The sequence below is a fragment of the Bos mutus genome, chromosome 16 (genome assembly GCF_027580195.1).
Source record: "Bos mutus isolate GX-2022 chromosome 16, NWIPB_WYAK_1.1, whole genome shotgun sequence".
Classification (NCBI taxonomy): Eukaryota; Metazoa; Chordata; class Mammalia; order Artiodactyla; family Bovidae; genus Bos; species Bos mutus.
This window is the reverse complement of record NC_091632.1, coordinates 53531989-53556272: the sequence shown is the minus strand read 5'-3', so window position 1 is coordinate 53556272 and position 24284 is coordinate 53531989. Positions and strand designations below refer to the sequence as shown.

The 24284-nt window shown below is 42.1% G+C and overlaps 2 protein-coding genes across 3 annotated transcripts in view; both read right to left on the bottom strand.

Annotated features, from left to right (window-relative positions):
- The window catches only part of DESI2 (desumoylating isopeptidase 2), a 44534-nt gene extending 35906 nt beyond the window's left edge, over positions 1 to 8628 (bottom strand). Inside the window, exon 1 of one of the 2 annotated variants that reach the window (XM_070385364.1) lies at positions 8332 to 8628. In XM_070385364.1, the coding sequence (XP_070241465.1) occupies positions 8332 to 8373 (42 nt within the window). In that variant the 5' untranslated portion in view covers positions 8374 to 8628. The remainder of the gene's footprint in view (positions 1 to 8331) is intronic. The other variant, XM_005910636.3, reaches the window with a different exon arrangement.
- Positions 8629 to 16293: 7665 nt separating this feature from the next.
- Positions 16294 to 24284, bottom strand: part of CATSPERE (catsper channel auxiliary subunit epsilon) — a 160491-nt gene continuing 152500 nt past the window's right edge. Inside the window, exon 22 of the mRNA XM_070384408.1 lies at positions 16294 to 16447. Coding sequence (XP_070240509.1) covers positions 16294 to 16447 — 154 coding nt within the window. The remainder of the gene's footprint in view (positions 16448 to 24284) is intronic.

The window sequence follows — 24284 nt, the reverse complement described above, 5'->3', positions numbered from 1 at the left end:
CACAACAGCAAGGAATGGGACCTCAGCCCTACAACTGCAGGTAACTGAATTTTCCTAACACTCTAACAGGCTCGGCAGCAGATTTGTCCCTGCAGCCTAGGCCGGCTGACGACCTGCTTCCAAACCTGTGAGACCCAGAGGAGAGGAACCAGCCTAGTCCACCCGAACATCTGACCCACGCAAGTGTGAGAGAATAAATCTGCACTGTCATAAACCACCAAGTTTGGGGCAATTTGTTATTGTGGGAATATAAAACAAACATATGGAGGCACTGGATTCTTTTACATACTAAACCACCCTCCGCCCCCCAAAAAAAGGAGGAAAAAAGAAGAGCAGATACTGTTAGGGATAATGTAAGAGGGCAGATTTATGACTGTCCTTTTTTTTTTTTTTTAAAGCTAGACCTGTGGGTCACTGTTTTTAGAACAAGTGGTAGGAGAGTCACTGGTCCAAGAAGCATACTTGGTACAAGAAAATTTAGTCCAGTTCCCATTAATCAGGAATTACTTCCTATTAATCAGATACTGACAATGTTTTTGGAGGGATTATCTTCCAAGGAGTGACTAACACCCAAGTGCAAAGAATAAACCAGTTAAGAACATTTCTTCAGTGTAGTTCCACAGTGTTTAAAACAACCTCCCTCCCCCCGAAAAAAGCTACGCCACAGAACAATAATTGTATTTTTTCCTATCCTATTCCCCTTCTTGGTCACCCAATTCCAACAATAAAGCTAAAATCCTACAATAAACTAAGTAAAAGTACAGGAAAAAAAACCCCAGCAACAGGCATTTGACACAGGAGAAGAGGGATCAGATAACTTTTTCATACCATTTAAGTACTGGCACCATTCCAAATAAAACTGCCTAGTCAAAATCCCATTCATTTAGTAAATATTACTTACAGAACAGCTTCTAGTGACAGGCCCTGTTCTAAACACTGGTGACAGTACAATGCTATCAAGTAATTTCCCCTTCACGGATCACTGCCTTGCTGTGCCAAAGGGACTTGCATTACTCGATGAAGCTATGAGCCATGCCGAGTAGGGCCACCCGAGATGGACCGGTCCTAACGAGGAGTTCCGACCAAGCATAATCCACTGGAGGAGGGAATGGCAAACCGCTCCATGAGAACCTCATGAACTGTATAAAAGGACAAAAAGACATGACACCGAAGGACGAGGCCCCCAGGTCTGCAGGTGTCCAATATGCTCCTGGGCTACTAACAGCCCAGAGAGAATGAAGCTGCTGGGCCAAAGTGCAAACGACGCTCAGTTATGGATGTGTCTGGTGATGAAAATAAAATCCGATGCAGCAAAAAATGGTACTGCATAGGAACTGGAATGTTAGGTCCATGAATCAAGATAAATTGGACGTGGTCAAGCAGAGATGGTAAGAAAAAACATCGACATCTTTAGTTCACATCAGTGAACCAAAATGGACGGGAATGGATGAATTTAATTCAGATGATCTACTACTGTGGGCAAGAACCCCATAGAAGAAATGGAATAGCCCTTATAATCAACAAAAGAGTCCGAAATGCAGTACTTGGGTGCCACCTCAAAAATGCCAGAACGATCTTGGTTCGTTTTCAAGACAAGCCATTTAACATTACAGCAATCCAAGTCTATGCCCCTGCCACTGATGCCAAAGAAGCTGATTAGTTCTATGAAGACCCAGAAGACCTCCCAAAACTAACACCAAAAAAAATGTTCTGTTCAATGGGGATTGGAATGCAAAAGTAGGATGTCAAAAGATATCTGAAATAACAGGCAAATTTGGCCTTGGAGAACAAAATGAAGCAGGGTAAAGGCTAACTGAATTTTGCCAAGAAAATGTATTGGTCATAGAAAATACCCTTTTTCAACAACACAAGAGATGTCTTTACACATGGACATCATCAAATGGCCAATACTGAAATCAAATTGATTACATTCTTTGTAGTCAAAGATGGAGAAGCTGTATACAGTCAGCAAAAACAAGACCTGGAGCTGACTTTGGCTCAGATCATCAGCTTCTCATGGCAAAATTCAGGCCTAAAGAAAGCAGGGAAAACCACTAGGTCAGCCAGCTATGACTTAGATCAGATCCCCTATGAATATGCAGTGACGGTTAATGAACAGATTCAAGGCATTATATCTTGCAGACAGAGTGCCTGAAGAACTACGGACGGAGGTCCGTAATATTGTACAGGAGGCAAACAAAACCATCCCAAAGAAAAAGAAGAGCAAGAAGGCAAGGTGGTTATCTGAGAAGGCTTTACAAATAGCCAAAGAAATAAGAGAAGTGAAAAGCAAGGGAGAAAGAAAGGGAAAGGTATATCCAACTAAACGCAGAGTGCCTAAGAGCAGCACAGAGACAAGAAGGCCTTCTTCAGTGAACAATGCATAGAACTAGAAGAAAACAACAGAAGGGGAAAGACTAGAGAGCTCTTCAGGAAAACTGGAGATATCAACGGAACATTGTGCTCAAAGATGGGCACAATAAAGGACATAAACGGTAGAGACCATGTTTGTTTAATCTATATGCTAAGAAATGCCAGGCTGGATGAGTTACAAGCTGGAATCAAAACAGGCGGGAGAAACATCAACAACCTCGATATGAGGAGGATACCACCCGAAAGGCAGAGAGTGAAGAGAACTAAAGAGCCTCTTGATGAGGGTGAAGGAGGAGAGTGAAAGAGCCAGCTTAAAACTAAATATTAAGAAAGCGAAGATCATGGCATCCGGCCCCATTGCTGCTGCTGCTAAGTTGCTTCAGTCGTGTCCGACTCTGTGCGACCCATAGAGGGCAGCCCACCAGGCTCCCCCGTCCCTGGGATTCTCCAGGCAAGAACACTGGAGTGGGTTGCCATTTTCTTCTCCAATGCATGAAAGCGAACAGTGAAAGTGAAATCGCTCAGTCGTGTCTGACTCTTCGCGACCTCGTGGACTGCAGCCCACCAGGCTCCTCCGTCCATGGGATTTTCCAGGCAAGAGTACTGGAGTAGGGTGCCATTTCCGGCCCCATTACTGCATGGCAAATAGAAGGGGAAAAGGTGGAAGTAGTCACAGATTTCCTCTTGTTGGGCTCTAAAATCACTGTGGATGGTGACTGCAGCCCTGAAATTAGAAGACATTTTCTTCCTGGCAGGAAAGCTATGACAAAGCTAGACAGTGTGTTAAAAAGCAGAGACATTACTCTTTGGACAAAGGTCTGTATGTCAAGGCAATGGCCTTCCCAATGGTCACGTAAGGTTGTGAGACTGGACCGTAAAGAAGGCTGAGTGCCAAAGAATTGATGCCTTTGAACTGTGGTGGTGGAGAACACGCCTGAGAGTCCCTTGGATGCAAGGACATCAAACCAGTCAATCTTAAGGGAAATCAACCCTGAATACTCCCTGGAAGGACTCATGCTGAAGCTGAAACTCCATTATTTTGGTCATCTGATGCAAAAAGCTGACACAATGGAAAAGCCTATGGTGCTGGGAAAGCTTGAGGGCGGGAGAAGACGGCGTCAGAGGATGAGATGGCTGGATGGCATCACCGATGCAATGGACATGAACTTGGGCAAACTTCAGGAGATGGTGAGGGACAGAGAGGCCTGGTGTGCTGCAGTCCATGGCGTAGCAAAGAGTCGGACACAACTAGGCGACCGAACGACAACAATCAAGTAACTTGCAGGCTAGTGGGATGGGCAGAATGATAATACATGCAGTTACTGAGACATGTAGAAAGTACAACTAGGGCCCAGAAGTTAAGGCAAGTCTGATGAGTAAAGGCTGAGCTACAGTCGGAAGGAACAGGGGTTGTATTAATAGCTGAGCAACGCTGGAATTGGACACGCCACACAGAAGGATCAGCATGTGTAAAAGACATTGGTTACAGTATAGCCTATTTGGATAACTTAAAAATTTCATTGTGTGAGCATAAAGAGTGAGTATTAGGTGGAGGAGTGGTAGCAGGGGACTGGTAGCAAAGGTTTTTTTTAATGTCAGGTGGACCAAAAAAGGCCTTAGTTATTAGATTTTATCTTACAGGTGAATTTTAAGCAGAGGAATGGCACCAATCATTTATGTTTCAGGAAGATTACTTTGGTCACAGAAGGAAAGACGGATTAAAATGAAGTAATATTTGAGACTGAAACTCATAAGAAGTCTATTACAGAAGCAGAGATAATGAGGGCCTGAACTTGAGAAGCAATAGGGGAAATGGGGATAAGAGAACTAAAGAATATTCAGAAAGTAAAGTATGTGATAGACAGCACAGGTTCCCAGCTATCCGCCTACTCACAACTCACCACAAAGGCTGGAAAAGCCACACACCCTCCTTCTCAGCTTCATCACAGTCACTGTGAACCAACTCTGGACAATCTCTCAGGAAAGGAAGGTGGCTCTTGCAAAGTCTTTCCCTTCTACTATTAAAAGGAGAGGTGCATGTGGAGAAAGGTCCTACCTACCTGTCTTCACAGCTCAGTGAATGAGGACACCATGGTGCGTGACAGTCATGTTACAATGACGAGGGGACGACGCAGGAACAAAAGCCAACAGGCCGAGGACAGCTGAGTGAAAAAGTCTTGGTCCTTGCTGACTTGGCTGAGCTGCTCAACTAATACAGGGACTGCTTAATCTCTGGATTAAGGATCCTTCCAGTTTAAGTCACTGATCGTCAAGCTCTCTCTTACTTTCAGATAAAATTAACCAAACTAAGAGACAGGAAGGGTTTGAAGGGTTTGTAATAAAAAGTAATTTAAGTTTTACTCCCAAGGTGTTGGCTTGGGAAACTGAGCAGAAGATGCTAGTTATCGAGATAAAATTACAACACAGGAAACGTGTGTGTGCACGCCCGCGGGCGCATGTAGGAGGGAGGGCTGGGTAGAGAAAGGGGAAGGGGCCTGAGGTCAGGAAAGGAGAAAGGGGAAAATGTTTGTTCCTGGACATGTTGATTTAAAGATACTATGGAATCACTTAGGTTAAAAGCATATTCAGGTGAGTCTGAAACGCTTTCAAGAAGACGGAATTAGATTTACAGATGTGCGGGGAGTCAGATCCTGTCATACCTGAATGGCCTCACACTCTTGGAGAAGTACAATGGGGTGAGGAGGAGGATCAAAAGAATGGAGTCCAGACAAAAACTTCTTCATCTGAAGACTCCTAGAAGGTGTCTATGACTCTGAAGATGTACAGATACTACTTAAAAATCAGGAAGAAAATTGTTTATAGAATGAAATCTACAAACATCATTATATTACTGCATATTTTTGGTTTCTAAAAATTCATTTAGCAGCACAAAATCTGAATCTATGACAAAGGAAGACCCTGTGCACAAGTGACTGCCAGAGACTGGCCCAGCAATTGAAGCTAACCTGAATCACTTGCTTTACTGTGTATGCCAGTAAATTAGCAATATGTGAATAACCTCATTCCCAAAATACATGTGAAAGAGTTATGGAAGAAAAGAAATCATCAGCAGCTCCCAGTCTACTGAACAGGAAAAACACAGTCAACTAGAGCAGGCAACAGTCTCACAGAGAAAGAGGAACAAGGATACACCGCAAGAGGTGCCTATGAACAGTGGCTGTAAGCACAAATCAAAGGCTGATTTTCATGCTTACAAAGTCTAGACGAGAGAGACAGCTGATGTACCAGGCCTGTACCGACAGACCACAGCAATCCTCATCAAAGGCATTTACGATGAATAGGAAGTACTACCAAAGATAAAAGGAATTTGCCCTTGACATCAAGCAAAGATGCTTCAAAAACCAAAACCGACTTGAGAAAAAATGAGTATAATAGCTACAAATTTATACCTCAATCCACTGGTCTTGATCCTAAAACATAACTCCGACCACACTGCTCCTCACCTTGAAAACTTTAAGTGGTTCCCCCTGGCTCACAGACCATCCCCTCAGCCCCAAACTAATAAAAATTCTAGCCAAACTGAAAGTTTTGTCTCCTCTCATGCCTCCTACACTCTAGCTACACTGCATTTCCCAAATACAACCTGTGCTTTCCTCCTCCGGCCAGTCTCTCCGCGCTGACTATTCCTTGCCTGCGGAAACTCTCCATTCTTCAGGGTTTCCCCCCTTTATTTCTCAGCATTCCATGATCCTACGAGAGCACTGTCTTCTTGGCAGCTTGTTCTGCTCTCACCAAAACCATGGCATTGTTCCGAATTGTTACGACTGGTGTATCTCCCCCACGACACTCTAAATGCCTCACAGAAGAAAGCGTAATTCACTCATTTTTGTGACTTTTACAGGGTTCTAACTAAATAACTGTAGGTTGCTGAGTTAGTGACATAAGACACTTACTTACAGACCAAAAGCCCTCAGGAGAAGATATAAACTCAAGTTTATTAGAAGTCTAGTAACAGCTATTTACCATTTCTGATAAACATGCACATGCTCCTCCTGTTGACAGGAAAAAGCAATATATAAGAAATAAACACAGGAACTATTCAGTAGAGAAAATAATGAAACAGACTGTGGTCTAGAAATTCTAGATCCTATTTGTAGCTCTCTGGGCAGGTACCTTTTTCTCTATTTACTTTGCAACTACCTACTTCACAAAAGCTATATGAAGAAAAATATCTTTGTTATCTAGTTAACATTTTAAAGATCTTTCAGAACACTCCTCCCTTCAAAACATACTGGTTTGAGAATCATCTCTAGCTTTTCCTACGTTTACCACATAGCAATGATTTCTGTTATTCATAGACTACCTAAAGTGTAAAGAAGCCCATTATAAGCCAAAGAATGTATCTCCAGTTTTATTAAAAAAGCAAAATGTTCTCTTCCTCTACTTTCACAGATTTCTTTTAGGCAATGCAACTGGCCCTCTGGCCACTGCATAATCTTATCTATAAAGGGGTTTAACAACCTAGAAGAAAATGTATACTGTGCTCTCAAAAGCAGAATATATCCTGAGGGATGGTGTGCAACAATCTGCACGAATAAATAAGAAACCAAATTCAGATAACTCAAGGGGGACTGGGCAGAAAGAGTAAAAGGGCAATAAAATTCTTGAAAAATCAAGGCTTCCACAGCTATGCACAAAAAGTCTAGATCTAGAGAATTATTTCTTAACCAGTGACATAGGCCAAAGACTTTACAAAGTACCATGCTCTTTTAAAATCTCTGGTTCTGATTATTCCTCTCTGGAACTTTTTCCTATCATACTCCATTCTTCTCAGTATGCTAACCTATCTCCTTTCACCTCCAAGTTCATATGCAAACTCAAAGGAGTACTCTCCTCAGGTCCCAAGCAGTCTCTAAGGCCTTCTCACATAATTCCCAGATTGAGGCATAGGAATTCCTTCCTACCCAAGAGGTTACAGTGCAAATTTAAAAACTTAAAAACAATACAAGGGAACACAAAGTTGAGATCTGTGAGTGAGAACCAAGACTCTTAACCTCCCGTATCTTGGCTCTTCTTCATCTTTAAGCCAACAAAAACAATGCTGGGGACTTTTTCACTTGTCAATCCACTTAGGAAATTTTAAACATCTCAAGTGGAGGTGACCTCTTATAAAACAAAAACTAATCAACCGAAAGGAAACAAACTCAAGCATGCATCTAACTGCAACAGCAACTGTGTACCGGTTATTTCAGTGGCGATTAAACGCAAACCAACGTCTGGACTCATTCCTGTGTGCTCGCAGTACTCCAAAAGTTAGATGACATAACAAACCCGTTCTTCTCTCCCGCTCCTGCGGCCACGTCAGATACCTGTTGCATCACCTGGTAAGACGTCTCCAGATTCTAGGAAAGGAGTACCACCATGAACCCCTAAATAGCTGGGCTATTTTCTGGATAAATTTTAGCCTCATTCATTTTAATGAGGTTGCCTTGGAGGCTAGGGTGCGTTGGCTCCTGTTCACCTTTAAAGAGACTCTAGCACTGGCGTCGACAAGCGGTGACTTTCTGGACTTGGAGGGGCTTGGGAGTTTTTGAAGACGGGCTGCTTCGGCAGAGCGGGCAACTGGGGTGGGAGAAGCGGGGTTGCCCCGGAGTTCCGGTGATGGAGTGGGAAGTCCGACCTGCGACCCAAGCTTCGCGGAAAGGGCACTGCTCGTCAGCCAGAAGGTCGGGCCCAGCCCAGGGTCCGGGCCAAGTCGGGGCACGAGGGAGGTTCGAGGCGAACCGAGTCTTGGCCAAAGCCCCGGGGCAGACCGGGAAAAGCTAACAAGCGCGTAGACGTTTGCAGGGATTAAAAAAATAATCGTCCCCTCCCCCAACCCCGGTGAACCAAGCGGGAGGCGGCAACGCCAGGCTGGAAACGCGAGGGGCCGGGTCCGAACCCATCGGCGAGAGAATGCCGGCCGGGGCCGGGCTCGGGCGCCGGCGCCGTACTCACCATGTCGTACACGTTGAGCACCACTAACTGGTTAGCCCCCATCCTCCTCCCGGCGGCCGCCGCCTCGCGCTCCAGCCGCTCCGTTCCGCGGGGCCGAAGCCGTTCTCACCCACGCGGACGCCTCAGGGGGCCGGAGCCGGGCCCTAAGCGCACAGCCCGGCCGGCGGGAGCCAGGGCGGAAGCATCGGGAAGCTACTCGCTCCCGGGCGCCGCCGACAGGACCCTCTGCGCCTACGGTGCCGGACCGCTGGCGGCCCGCTCCGGCTCAAGCGCCTCCCTCGGCGACAGACACGTGGGGGAAGGCGGGGCCCGAGCAAGGGGCGGGCGCCGGGCTCCCGGGGGCGGGGCCGGCCGGGGCTGGGCCCGCCTGCGCTCTAGCCTCCACTGCCGCACTGGCACCTAAGATGGCGAAACCTTGGTACTTTTCCGCCCGGGAGGAGCGTGTTCCCAGAAAGACTACAATTCCCAGCATGCAATGAGGAAGCGCAGAGGCGGAGTCTCAACTGCAGTCTTTCCTTGCGGTGCACTTCCAGCTGTCGACTACAGTTTCCAGCATGCTGCGGGGGCCGGGTCCTGCTAGCCAGGCCTAGCCCGACTACAGCTCCCAGCATGCAGTGCTTGCGGTGTGCGCCCTTGCCTTGCCGTCCGTCCTTGTGGGCCCTGAGGTTGTCCATATGCTTCTTTTATCCGTTACTGTTGCAATTGGTATCTGTCGCGTTGAGCTTGATGAAGCCTTACGAATGTGGCAAAAGATTACATTGATAACCCTGTTTTCCAAGTCCCTCCTCACTATTATTTTGCAAGGGGAGAAAAATAGAGGAAGGTGGGTTACTGGCACGAGAAGGGGTATAACATGCATCCAGTTAATTCTCAATGTGGAATTTTACATTTTATGAAACTATCCTGCTGCAATGGGAAGACAGCACAGTGCTCATAGATTAGCACAACCCTGGGACACAGTAGGTGCTTTTACATTCTTTCAAAAAATATTTGTTGTGTACCTGCCCTTCACCAGGTAGTGATGTAGGCTCTGGGGACTATGGCGTAAACAATAGGGAGGACGAGCAAAATATGCTTTGTAGAGAGTTAAAATAGGATGAAGTGATTGAGAGTAACCTTATATTGGCTGCAGTGGGAAGGTCTGCGTAAGCTGCTGAGGTTTAAGCTCAGAGTTGAGTTCAGCTCAGTTGCTCAGTCCTGTCCAACTCTGCGACCCTATGGACTGCAGCACTCCAGGCTTCCCTTCCTGTCCATCACCAACTCCTGGAGTTTACTCAAACTCCTGTCCATCCAGTCAGTGATGCCATCCAACCAACTCATCTTCTGTCTGGTTTTCCTCCCACCTTCAATCTTTCCCAGCATCAGGGGCTTTTCCAATGAGTCAGTTCTTCACATCAGGTAGCTGAAGTATTGGAGCTTCAGCTTCAGTATCAGTCCTTCCAATCAATATTCAGGACTGATTTTCTTTAGGATTGACTGTATCTCCTTGCAGTCCAAGGGACTCTCAAGCATCTTCTCCAACACCACAGTTCAAAAGATCAATTCTTCAGAGCTCAGCTTTCTTTATAGTCCAATTCTCACATCCATACATGTCTACTGGAAATACCAAAGCTTTGACTAGACTGACCATTGGCAAAGTAATATCTAAGCTTTTTAATACACTGTCTAGGTTTGTCATAACTTTTCTCCCAAGGAGCAGGCATCTTTTAATTTCATAGCTGCAGTCACCACCTGCAGTGATTCTGGAGCCCAAAAATATAAAGTCTCTCACTGTTTCAATTATTTCTCCATCTATTTACCATGAAGTGATGGGACCGGATGCTGTGATCTTAGTTTTCTAAATGTTGAGCTTTAAGCCAGCTTTTTCAGTCTCTTCTTTCACTTTCATCAAGAGGCTCTTTAGTTTTTCTTCGCTTTCTACCATAAGGGTGGTGTCATCTGCATATCTGAGGTTATTGATATTTCTCCTGGCAATCTTCATTCCAGCTTGTGCTTCATCCAGCCCGGCATTTCACATGATGTACTCTGCATATAAATTGAATAAACAGGGTGACAATATGCAGCCTTGACATACTCCTTTCCCTATTTGGAACTAGTCTGTTGTTCCATGTCTAGTTCTAATTGTTGCTTCTTGACCTGCATACAGATTTCTCAGGAGGCAGGTCAGGTGGTCTGATATTCCCATCTCTTTCAGAATTTTCCACAGTTTATTGTGATCCACACAGTCAAAGGCTTTGGCATAGTCAATAAAGCAGATGTTTTTCTGGAACTCTCATGCTTTCTCAATGATCCAACAGATGTTGGCAATTTGATCTCTGGTTCCTCTGCCTTTTCTAAATCCAGCTTGAACATCCGGAAGTTCACAGTTCGCGTACCGTTGAAGCCTGGCTTGGAGAATTTTGAGCATTACTTTGCTAGCGTGTGAGATGAGTGAAATTGTGTGGTAGTTTGAACATTCTTGGGCATTACCTTTCTTTGGGATTGGAATGAAAACTGACCTTTTCCAGTCCTGTGGCCACTGCTGAGTTTTCCCAATTTGCTGGCATATTGAGTGCAGCACTTGAACAGCATAATCTTTTAGGGTTTGAAATAGCTCAACTGGAACTCCATCACCTCCATTAGCTTTGTTCGTAGTGATGCTTCCTAAGGCCCACTTGACTTCACATTCCAGGATGTCTGGCTCTAGGTGGGTGAGCACACCATTGTGGTTATTTGGGTCATGAAGATCTTTTTTGTATAGTTCTGTGTATTCTTATCACCTCTTCTTAACACCTTCTGCTTCTGTTAGGTCCATTTCTGTCCTTTATTGTGCCCATCTTTGCATGAAATGTTCCCTTGGTATCTCTCATTTTCTTGAAGAGTCTTTCCCATTCTTTTGTTTTCCTCTATTTCTTTGCATTGATCACTGAGGAAGGCTTTCATATCTCTTCTTGCTATTCTTTGGAACTCTGCATTCAAAAGGGTATATTTTTCCTTTTCTCCTTTGCCTTTCACTTATTTTTCTCAGCTATTTGTAAGGCCTCCTCAGACAACCATTTTGCCTTTTTGCATTTCTTTTTCTTGGGGATGGTCTTGATCTCTGCCTCCTATACAATATCATGAACCTCCGTCCATAGTTTTTCAGGCACTCTATCAGATCTAATCCCTTGAATCTATTTGTCACTTCCACTGTATAATCATAAGGGATTTGATTTAGGTCATACCTGAATGGTCTAGTGGTTTCTCCTACTTTCTTCAATTTAAGTCTGAATTTGGCAATAAGTTCATGATCTGAGCCACAGTCAGCTCCCAGTCTTGTTTTTGCTGACAGTATAGAAATTCTCCATCTTTGGCTGCAAAGAATATAATCAATCTGATTTTGGTATTGACCATCTGGACATTGCCATGGTCAATACTGAAATCAGATTGATTAAGCTCAGATCTGAATGACAAAAAAATCAACCCTACAAATATCAGGAGACAAAGGGAACAGCAAAGCTAATTGTTTCAACCAATTAGGAAGCTATTCCACAAGTGCATGCCAAAAGGTGGCTTGGATATTGGGGTACTGAGGAACATCTAAGAAATTAATTTTGAATATTTTGGAAGTAGAGTCTACAGGACTTGCTAATGGATTGGATGTTAAGTTTGTTAGAGACTACTCTAGGATAATTTCTAGAGTTTTGACTTCAAAAATTGTGTGGATGATGGTGCCATTTATAAGATATGATAATTGGGAAGAGCAAGTGAGGAAGAGAGGAAGACTTAAGGTTTGGTCATTTTAAGTTGGAGATCCCTTTTAGACATCCATGATGTCAAGTACCAAAGTACATTTGTATGTAGAAAGAGAGAAATTGATAATGTAGGACAGGGGGTATTTCCATGGGTGAGGTAAGAAGGGAAAGAGATCCAATGCATAAATGAGGGGTTGGCCTTTAGTCGGAGCGATGCTTTATCTGTACTGACAGCATATAAGGTGCATATGATGGCATGGAAGGTATAGAAGACAAATGAAGGCAGTTCTTTTCTGATTTGTTTTGATTTTCTCAATGAATAAGAGGTAAGATGATCACTGGAGAGTTGGGGAGGGGTGGGATATAGGGAATTTGAAGAGAGCTGCTGCTGCTAAGTCGCTTCAGTCATGTCCGATTCTGTGCGACCCCATAGATGGCAGCCCACCAGGCTCCCCTGTCCCTGGGATTCTCCAGGCAAGAGTGCTGGAGTGGGTTGCCATTTCATTTGAAGAGAGAGAAGGTATTAAATAGGGAATACAAATGTACTAGGGAAATAGTGTTGAATTGCCAGGCAGTGTTAAGTGACAGTAAATGCTGTGTGCATGACTGTCCTTAGGTTGTGGACAAAGTTCCAAAATTCTTTTTTGGTGTACCCAGCTGCTTTGTTTCTCTTCCTCACTGTGGCCTTCCTCTCCTCTAACCCAGTTGAACAAACTACAGGTGTCGGGAGAGGCAGGCGCTCTTCATTAAGCACATCATAACACCTCCTCGGAGAAGGCAATGGCACCCCACTCCAGAACTCTTGCCTGGAAAATCCCATGGACGGAGGAGCCTGGTAGGCTGCAGTCCATGGGGTCTCTAAGAGTCAGACATGACTGATCGACTTCACATTCATGCACTGGAGAAGGAAATGGCAACCCGCTCCAGTGTTCTTGCCTGGAGAATCCCAGGGACGGGGAAGCCTGGTGGGCTGCCGTCTCTGGGGTTGCACAGAGTCAGACACAACTGAAGCGACTTAGCAGCGGCAGCAACACCTCCTACTGAGGGCTCAAACTACTGGTTCATTTCACCTCTTACTCGAAACACCCCCTTTGCCCTTTGTGAGCTGACCTACTCTCTCAGCATGCCCCCATCTCCAATCTCCGTTTCTCTCTTTTTTTAATATTTATTTTTATTTATTGGCTGCACCAGGTCTTAGTTTGTTGACAGTCACTCTTTCATTTGTCTTTATGCAGACACATCATTTTACAGAGAGAAATATTTCCATGCTATTTTTCTATTGTTTTCCTTCTTCTCCAGTTTTGAGAGTTTTTATATCTTCCCTCTCTACATCTCTTGATTCATCCCTTCTCCCCCTCCCACAGTGTACAGACATACATATGCACACGATGTACACAAAATGCTGTGTACCTTTCCATACCTTTTCCTGTGTTCTCATATCAGAACTTTTGTTTCATTTATATAATGGGATCATACTGTAAAGACTTCCCTGCTGCTTGCTTTTCTCATTTAATGAAATCTTGCAGAAAATCTTCTAAATCAACACACTGATCAATATGGTCAATGAACAATCATTTATTCAACTGTTCACCTGCTGACAGACATTAATTCTCCCTCCAGCGTTCTGTATATGTATGTGTGTGTATATATATATATATATAAAATTCTGTGTATATATGTGTGTGTATATATATAATTCTGTGTATATATATGTGTGTGTGTATATATATATATATATATATATAATTCTGTGTGTATATATGTGTGTGTGTGTGATGTATATGAAACTGAGGAGGGCATGGCTACCTACTCCCGTATTCTTGCCTGGAGAATCCCCGTGGACAGAGGAGCCTGGCAGGCTACAGTCCATGGGGTCGCAAAGACTCAGACATGACTGAGCAACTAGCACAGCACGTTTATAAAACTATTTGATTGTATGTATATGTTGGTCCTCCTAACTCATGGATAAACTTCTAATTTCTAAGAGTGGGTCCAAGAGGATTAATATTTTTAATTGATCTTGCTAGATTGTTTTCCAAAAAAGCTTTAAAAATTCACTTTTCCTTCAGAAATGCAGAATTTTATTTTTTCTCATCCCTGATTCTCATTCCTTCCCAAGAGTGTTATCCTTCTGAGTTTTTGCCATCAGGCAAGAAAAGTAACCTCACTGTAACTTTGGTTTATATCTTTCTGACTGCTGGTGTGATTGAACATCCTTGGTGGATAAGCACCTGATTTGGAGCCAGTCTGCCTGAGACCTCACTTACCAGCTGTGTGACTTTAGAAAAATTATTTACCCTCTCTGTGGCAGTTTCCTTGTCTCTATAATGGGATAATAATAGTTCCCATTGCATAGTATGGTTGAAGAGTATTAGATAAATCATTGGGACAGTTTCTGGCACATAGTACACAGTAAAAAAAGTTTTTAATATGTTTATTGGCTATTTGAATATGCTCTTCTGTGAAATGATGATATCTTTTGCTCATTTTAAATTGGATCATTTTCTTTGTTTTTTTTTCCCATCAAACATTTCTATCAGATCTCGTTTCAAAACCCCTTTCAATAAACCTTTTAAAGATGTTTTTCATGTATGGCATATACCTTTCATGTTAAATTTAATTCTGTGTAACTTGTCACTATAATGAATAATTTTTATCATTTCTATTGCTAACAAACTGTTATATAAATATTATAGAGAAAAGGTATTGGATTTTAAATATTTATCTCATATTGAGCCATCCAATGGTCTTATTCTAGGAATTCTTGTTCCTAATTTTGGGTTTCCTAGGCATATAATTAATTATTGAAATTAATTATCTCCTTTCTCCTCGTATTTGTAATGATTATTTTCCTCTTGTTATATAAGAACCTTCAAAACAGTGATGAACAGCAGGTATCCCTGTCTTTCCTGATCTTAGTAAAATGAGAAATTCTATATATGGAAATAGCTTTGATTTGTCCCATCAAATCAAATAGCAAGTCCCATCTTGCTCCTCATCTTCCATTCCCGATGTCTGTGCTATGGCTTTCAGACTTATCTAGCTAGCCTCCACAATCACATAAAGCAATACTTTCCCCCACTATTTGGTGAGGGGAAAGGAATCAGTTTATGAAATTAAAGTCCAAGGAGGGAATGAAGAACATGGACTATGGTACCTCCCCCCGGGTAGGCCCTGCACAGCTAAAGCTCAGCACACCATGTATCTTCTGCTTTTCCTCCATAAGTCAGTTCTTTTAAGCACACACACACACACACACACACAAGCTCTTGCTCATTCTCCTCTAGTTGGATCTTCATTCTTCAAATATTAATTGTTTAGAAAGCTGTGGTCATGTTTGGACAACTTAAGAAGCTTATTTTGAACATCAGAATAAAATTTGAAAACTTAAAATTAAGACTTAGAGCATTAGCTTCCTATTTTCAATATTATAAGTTATATTTCATATATATCTTTGACAGACTATTTAAATTCACATATTAAGTCTTTTATATGTAAATTAACTACAGCTTTATAAGGTTCATATGAAAAGTTTTATGCAAAATAATATTTGACACATTTATATACTTTCAAAAATTTACTTTCATTCTTAGGAAGGAGTGTAATAGCCAAATTTAGGTAGTTTTTAAAGTTTAAAAATTTTTAAAAACTAAAACTCTCATTTACTCTGAGAAAAAACAAAATTTAGAATACAGTTTGTCAGTTTCCAAAAGACATATCTACCATATGAATGAACCATTTCCTAAGTGTTTCCCCAAGAAAAATTAAAATCTATGTTCACACAATGACCTATAAAAAACTATTCATAGCAGTTTTATTTCTAAGAGTCTAAACCTAGAAAAAATCTCAAATGTTAACCAATAAGTTAACCAACAGTACAACAGAACACTTAGCAATAAAAAGAATTATAGATGCATGCAAAAATATGGATTAATTTCAAAATCACAATGCTGAATCAAGGAAGCTAGGTGAGAAAGGGCAAGAGAACACAGCTATACAAAAACAATTTTTTAAAGCTAGTTAAAACTATATAGACTATCTTAAGATAAAAGTGAACACACTAAGGATTAATTTAATAACATACATTATATGTGAAAATATTCCTGTTTAGGATAATTTGAGAACATTTTTCAGATTTTGAATTTGATAATACTATGAGCTTATACTTAATATTTCTTGGTCAAAATACACTCTCAATGTAAGTATATATACATCTTCTACATTCATAGTAAATAGACTTTCATTTCTCTCAATTTTTCTTCTTTTTTCTTTTAGATTTGTGCAGTGGTTCATAAATATGCTTTTTATAAATCCTCATATAATGGAAGTAGCTCAAAATGAGAGTGCTGAAGAACAGTAGCATCAGGAGAAAGAGGAAAGCTGCAACCATGTAAGCATTTGGACTGAAATAAGAAAAGAAAAGTCATTAGAAGTTGTTGCTCATTTTGGTTGTTAATTTAGTCAAATATTTTTTGAATGGCTAGCTGCTATGCCTTTGTTCTCTGTCAGTGATGAATAAGATTTATAAGACATCTTGCCTCCCCTCACGGTGTTTACCTCTTAGTGTTTGAGGCTGACCAGAGAGGAAGATAGATCGTGTGACTAATGAACGTGATGAGAGAAAGAGGCTATGGGAACCCGGTGTCAGGAAGGCCTTCCAATGGAGGTGCCTTTTGAACTGAGATAGGTGAGAATTAACTAGATATGACAAGGATTAGGAGTATTAGTATGAGTTAGATAAAAATGTTAGAGAGTGGAGAAGGAGACTAAGGGTGGACATAATATTTTAGGCTAAGGGAGATGCATTACAAGGGCATGGAAGCATAAGAAAACCTTAAAATCAGCCCCAGACATTCTGCAACTAAAACTAGTTCAGTGTGACTGGAATTTAGGTGCTAATGCTCAGTGATTAGGGATGAGGAATCATAGGTTGTTCAAGGTGCAAAAGACAGCTTTTATCAAGCTTCAGAGGGTGAATTTTAGTATAAAAGCAAGAGGGAGTTTCAGACATGTGATACAGCATTCTCATTTTCGAAGGATGATTCTGATTGTAGTGTGAAGAATAGATGAGTGGGATGCATGAATATGCAGGGAGAAAACCATTTATGAGGTTTTTATAATAACCAAATATGGTGAGAATTTTAATTGATTAGTGGCTGTAAAAATGGGGAGAAATGGATAGATTTAAGGTATATTTAGAAGTTAGATTGGGTGATCTTGGTGATTAAGATGTGAGGTTTGACAAATGTGTTAGAATAAAGGATGTCTCCTAAATTTGGGGATGAGGTAACTCTGAAGATGGTAGCCCCATTCACTGACATAGGAAATTCACAGGTAAGAACACTTTAGAGGGTATTTGTGAATATGGTTGGCTTACTTTTGGGCATATTGAATTTGAAGTACAAGAGGGTCAGCCAGGTGTGTGTGTGTGTGTGTGTGTGTGTGTGTGTGTGTGTTGTACACTTAATAGATGCTACTTTCAGCTGGGATCCAGACCTCTTGCCTTTTCACCTCATGTGTCTCCCATCAGAGTAGATTTATTTCTTAAGCCAAACACTGCTGTTTTCTACTTTGTGTCCTGGTACCTGACTTTAGTTTTTAGTTCCCTTTTAAATCATAATTATTTGTTTGCCATTTTACACTTTTACCAGGTCCCCAGCCTTGTTAGTCTGACCTTCCTCCTCTGTGGATACAAGCTTAATCTAGCTCCAGTGAATCATTTCCTTCTTAGAAATTAATTAACTAATTTAATAAATGATCTGATATATGCCATGTACTGTGCTGGGTTCTGGTAAAACAATAATGGGTAAAAACAGACATAGTCTTCACCCTTAGAGAGCTTACATTTTAGTGGGGACATAACCATTAATCAGATGAGAAAATAAATATAAAATTGAATTTCTAATAAAAACAAAGTAGGAGAGGTAATGCAATGAAAGCTTACTATAGTAGGATTTAAACCTGGTGAATTGGTCAAGAAATGCCCCCACGAGGAAAAGATAATTATTCTAAACTTTGAAGAATTAAATGGAAGTGGATTTGGTAAAGTTAAGTAGGTAAGGAGGGGAAGGAAGAGATCCCAGATAGAGAAAATAGCGTATGCAGAGCTCCTGCTGTAGAACAGAGTATGGAGAAGGCCAGGGATTGAAAGAAAGTTGGTAAGTCTGGAGCTGAGAAAATGAAGGGAATATGATGCAAGATGAGATTGGAGCAGTAGGTAGCAGCTAGGTCAGAAAAGGTTTTGTAGGTCATGTTAAGAAGTCCCATTTTAAGGAAAGAAACTTGTAAGTTTTAAGCTATAACCATTACAAAGAAAAGAATAAAACACTTAGGCATATATCTACCTAAAGAAACCAAAGACCTATATATAGAAAACTATAAAACACTGGTGAAAGAAATCAAAGAGGACACAAATAGATGGAGAAATATACCATGTTCATGGGTTGGAAGAATCAATATAGTGAACATGAGTATACTACCCAAAGCAATCTATAGATTCAATGCAATCCCTATCAAGCTACCAACAGTATTTTTCACAGAGCTAGAACAAATAATTTCACAATTTGTGTGGAAATACAAAAAACCTCGAATAGCCAAAGCCATCTTGAGAAAGAAGAATGGAATTGGAGGAATCAACCTGCCTGACTTCAGGCTCCACTACAAAGCCACAGTCATTAAGACAGTATGGTACTGGGAAAAAGACAGAAATATAGATCAATGGAACAAAATAGAAAGCCCAGAGATAAATCCATGCACCTATGGACACCTTATCTTCGACAAAGGAGGCAAGAATATACAGTGGAGAAAAGACAATCTCTTTAACAAGTGGTGCTGGGAAAACTGGCCAACCACTTGTAAAAGAATGAAACTAGAACACTTTCTAACACCATACACAAAAATAAACTCAAAATGGATTAAAGATCTAAACATAAGACCAGAAACTATAAAAGTCCTAGAGGAAAACATAGGCAAAACACTCTCCGACATAAATCACAGCAGGATTCTCTATGACCCACCTCCCAGAATATTGGAAATAAAAGCAAAAATAAAAAAATGGGACCTAATTAAACTTAAAAGCTTTGCACAACAAAGGAAACTATAAGCAAGGTGAAAAGACAGCCTTCAGAATGGGAGAAAATAATAGCAAATGAAGCAACTGACAAAGAATTAATCTCAAAAATATACAAGCAACTCCTGCAGCTCAATTCCAGAAAAATAAACGACCCAATCAAAAAATGGGCCAAAGAACTAAATAGACATTTCTCCAAAGAAGACATACAGATGGCTAACAAACACATGAAAAGATGCTCAACATGACTCATTATCAGAGAAATGCAAATCAAATCCACAATGAGGTACCATTTCACGCCAGTCAGAATGGCTGCGATCCAAAAGTCTACAAGCAATAAATGCTGGACAGGGTGTGGAGGAAAGGGAACCCTCTTACACTGTTGGTGAAAATGCAAACTAGTACAGCCACTACGGAGAACAGTGTGGAGAGTCCTTAAAAAACTGGAAATAGAACTGCCGTATGACCCAGCAATCCCACTACTGGGAATAAACACCAAGGAAACCAGAATTTAAAGAGACATGTGTACCCCAATGTTCATCACAGCACTGTTTATAATAGCCAGGACATGGAAGCAACCTAGATGTCCATCAGCAGACGAATGGATAAGAGAGGTGTGGTACATATACACAATGGAATATTACTCAGCCATTAAAAAGAATACATTTGAATCAGTTCTAATGAGGTGGATGAAACTGGAGTCGATTATACAGAGTGAAGTAAGCCGGAAAGAAAAACACCAATATAGTATACTAATGCATATATATGGAATTTAGAAAGATGGTAACAATAACCCTATATGTGAGACAGCAAAAGAGACACAGATGTATAGAACAGTCTTTTGGACTCTGTGGGAGAGGGCAAGGGTGGGATGATTTGGGAGAATGGCATTGAAACATGTATATTATCATATGCGAAACAAATCGCCAGTCCAAGTTCGATGCATGAGACAGGGTGCTCGGGGCTGGTGCACTGGGATGACCCAGAGGGATGGGATGGGGAGGGAGGTGGGAGGGGAGTTCAGGATGGGGAACACATATACACCTGTGGTGGATTCATGTCAATGTATGGCAAAACCACTACAATACTGTAAAGTAATTAGCCTCCAATTAAAATTTATATTAAAAAAGTTTTAAGATACTAAAATTAGCATTAGGAATCTACTGCAATAATTCAGATCAGAGATAATAGTAACATGAATTAGAGAGGAGTAGTGGTGATGGGTTTGGTAAGAAGTGGATTCATTTAAGGGCAATTTAAGAGGCTAAATGAATGAGAGTCAGTGACTAGATGAGCTGGAGGAGAGAGAAAGAGAGATATGAGTGTGAACCTAGGTTTCGTGTTTTTCAGTTTTGACAGGTGTCTGGCTTGTGCAGTGGTTCTGCTATTTCCTGAGAGAGGGGCACTGGAAAAATAGGGTTACCATATTGTTCAATTCCAGAGGGCAGCATTCACATTATAGCCTATGTGAATGAATTCTCTGGGAACTGTGCAATGACGACCCATAGAGCTGAATGCAATTACATTGATGAGTGAGTTTTAGAGTAAGACAAATAATGGGGTAAGGGAATGGGTGATAAGATTATGAGTTCATTTTTGGACACGTGCAGTCTGACCAGTCTTTGAGATATCCAAGAGAAGAGGTTAAGTAGACAGTGGGATATATGGCCCTGGGTGGGGTTAGAGATATGGTTTGGGAGTTGTGTATTTATAGATGCTAATTGAAATCATGGGTATGGATGAGCTTGCCAGAGTGAGCAGCTCAGAAAACCAGGACAGAGCCCTCCTTAAAGAAGGTCAGCATTTAATGGCTGATGATATAGGTTGTAGGTTAAGGCTCTTTACTAGAAAGAAAGAGAATGGCTACAGAAGGCTAGGAAAACCTATAGAGCTATATGGCAGCCAAAGGCAAAGTCAACTCTAATGAATGCTCAAATATAATGTGGACTGAGCAGTGTCTGTCAGATTTAGTGTAGGCCAGTTCCAGTTCAAGATGGTGACTAAGGAACTTCCTGAACTTACATCCTCCCACAGACATACCTGTCCTACAGCTATGTATAGAACAATTCCCTCCAAAAGAAAACCAGAAATTCACTGAGCAACACCTACACATTGGGTGAATAAGAAAAACTCACCCACATAAAAATGGGTAGGGAGAGACTGAGGCACCATCTCACCCCAAACCCCATCCTACCAAAGCAATATACAATGGAGAGGGAGCTCACAACTCTTAACTTCTCCCTAAGAGGTTTGGATCTAATATCCAGTACCTCAACTTTTAAAACTTCCACCTGAGCGATGGGACCCCCAAACACTAGCTTTGAAAGCCAACTGGGCTTCACCCATGAAACCCACAAGGGTAGAGCAAACAAATGGGCTCCTGAGAACTCTTGGTAGCTAACCCCCTCTCTCATTATCCATCCCTCCCTCTCCACCCCAGCAGAGAACCAACAGACTGAAATGCTCATTTCCCAATCTTTCCACAAAAGAGTTGTTGTTGTTCAGTTGCTAAGTTGTGTCCAACTCTTTGAGACTCCATGGACTGCAGCAGGCCAGGGGTCCCTGTCCCTCACCATCTCCTGGAGTTTACCCAAGTTCATGTCCGTTGAATTGGTGATGGTATCCAATCATCTCATCCTCTGCTGCTCTCTTCTCCTTTTGCCTTCAATCCTTCCCAGCATCAGGATCTTTTCCAATGAGCTAGTTGCTTATCCTAGAAGCTGCCATCTGAGGGCTAGGCTCCTAACATAACATTAATCTAGGGGCCTCCCCAGAGACTGGGGAAGCTAGCAGGTGCCCTCCTGCTGCCTCTCCCCAGGTCACCTGAAATGATGATATCTCTGCAATGATGCTGTGCATTCTTCTGATGCCCCAGCTTCCACAGCTGTTCCTCAGGGGGACACAGCACTTGATCACCTGGCTCTGGTAGGCAGCAGAGCTTAAGTTGTCTAGTCCCACAGGACTGTATCAGAGAAACTATTCTTAACTGGTTATTCTCTCAGGGCTCAGCACAGAGGGAAGAGAAAGCAAGGCTCATCTTCCAGTCTTTTTCTAAAAGTAGTCCACTTGTATACTGTGAAAGCTGCTGCTTGCGGGTCCAGCTTCCAGCCAATCTGCATCTAGGTTCTGACTGAGATCCTCTCTCTGGGATACTGATAGGTCTTGGTACACCCTCAACTACTGGGGAATGCTAAGAACTAAGAAGGCAGCTTGGGCAATCACAAGGGTTTAAAGGACAGCAACTAGGGCTGGGCTGAACAGTAAGTTCCTTCTCCTACATAAGACCACTCCTTCTTGCCTGGGAAAAGTGGCTGTTTTATCTATTGCATAGAAACTAACACAGAAAAATCAAGGAAAATGAAGAAACAGAGAAATAATTTCCAAACAAAAGTACAAGATAAAAACTTCAGAAGCAGACCTTCTTGAAATGGAGATAGGTAATTTACCTGATAAAGAGTTCAAAATAATAGTCATGAAGGTGCTCGCTGAGGTCAGGAGAACAATGCATGAGCAAGTGAGAATTTCAACAGAGACAGAATATGTAAGAAAGTGCCCAACAGATTTAGTGCAGGTCAAAGCAATTCTAATGAGAAGTAATGGGTGGAGTGATAAGATGGAAAGCAGGCTGGATGGGTTAGCAAAATAGGGATGAAATATAGGGAAATGGGGCTTCCCAGGTGGTGCTAGTGGTAAAGAACCCACATGCCAGTGCAGGAGACGTAAGGGACTGTGGGTTCAATCCAAGTCAGGAAGATCACCTGGAGTAGGAAATGGAAACCCAGTATTCTTGCCTGGAGAAGCCCACGGACAGAGGAACCTGGAGGGCTACAAGTTGGACAAGACTGAGCACATCAGTGTTACTTCAGTGTCGAAGTAGTTGTTACAGAGAGTGGAAACTTTGGTTGACCAGAGAAAGAAAGATTTCCAGGTAGTGTTGGCGACTTATATAAAGTTGGTGATCAACTTGCCCTGTTGTGTAACTTTCTTTACTTGGCTCATCAGATGTCACTGCAAAGAAAGTAGGTAGTTTGGGGCTTGTCAAGAGGGGTCGCCACATTCCAGAAATGTAAGACAGTACTAGAAAGTAGTTATTAAAACAGTAGGCCTTGTCTGAAATGTAAGAAAATAGGAAATAAAAAGAGGTTAGAAGTTAGAGGGGAAGGGACTTCCCTGGTGGCCCAGCAGCTAAGACTCCATGCTCCCAATGCAGGGGGTCTGGGTTCTATCTCTGGTTAGGGAACTGGATCCCCCGTGCCACAACTAAGAGTTTGCAGGCTACAACTAAAGATTTTGCATCGTGCAACCAAAAAAAAAAAAAAAAACCTACATGCCTTCATTAAAAGAAAAAAAAAATGTAGAGGTTAAGGTCCCAATGAAGATGAAGAAGAGTTGTAGTGGGTGTAAGCTGAATTAGCAAACTGGGAATGTCTGAGAATAAGATGTCTGAATTGATGCTTTAGTAAGCAGAGAAGTTATGTTAGTATTGATCATGCCTCAGACATAACATTGGGAGAGGATGGCCAAAGTACGGTGCGGGAGGGGGACATCAAGGATTAGGAAAGGCCACGATGGGGGGTGCTTGCCATAGAGGTGAAAACAGGATGGCATTGAATGAAGGGGAGTTTGGAGAGGGTGCAGAAGTGAGGACAGAGAAGGGATAGGGGTACAGCAGATGCCAGGAGCCTCAAAAGATAAGTGTTTTAAAATTTTGTTTTCTGTTTTTCAGAAGAACCGTGATCTGCGAGTAGTGATGGTGCTCTGTGGCACAGACAGAGCTCAGAGGACAGGACTTAGGTGAATTTGCTGGTTAAACAGTGACAACTCCAAAGGACACAGTGGAAAACTTGAGGTGGTTGAGAATTGGGCCAGAAAGCAGAGAAACAGTTAAGATCTTTGCCTCCTACAAACTGATCTCCAGTCACTGGTTTGCTCTTGAAAAGGGCTCTCTTACCACCAGCTAACCTCTGCTCTGCCTCTGGACCCTTCAGGGCTCAGGCATGACAGAGACCGAACTGCAGTCACTAAACTAAAGGACTATCCCTGTGTCGCACCATATTCTCTGGTTGCTGAAATCCAGCTCCTGGGAAGTGAGCTGGGCAAATAGGTGAGATCCCTTAGTAGTGAGATCTCCTTTACTCTTTCCTCTCCTCCCTAACTCATCAACTCCCTCC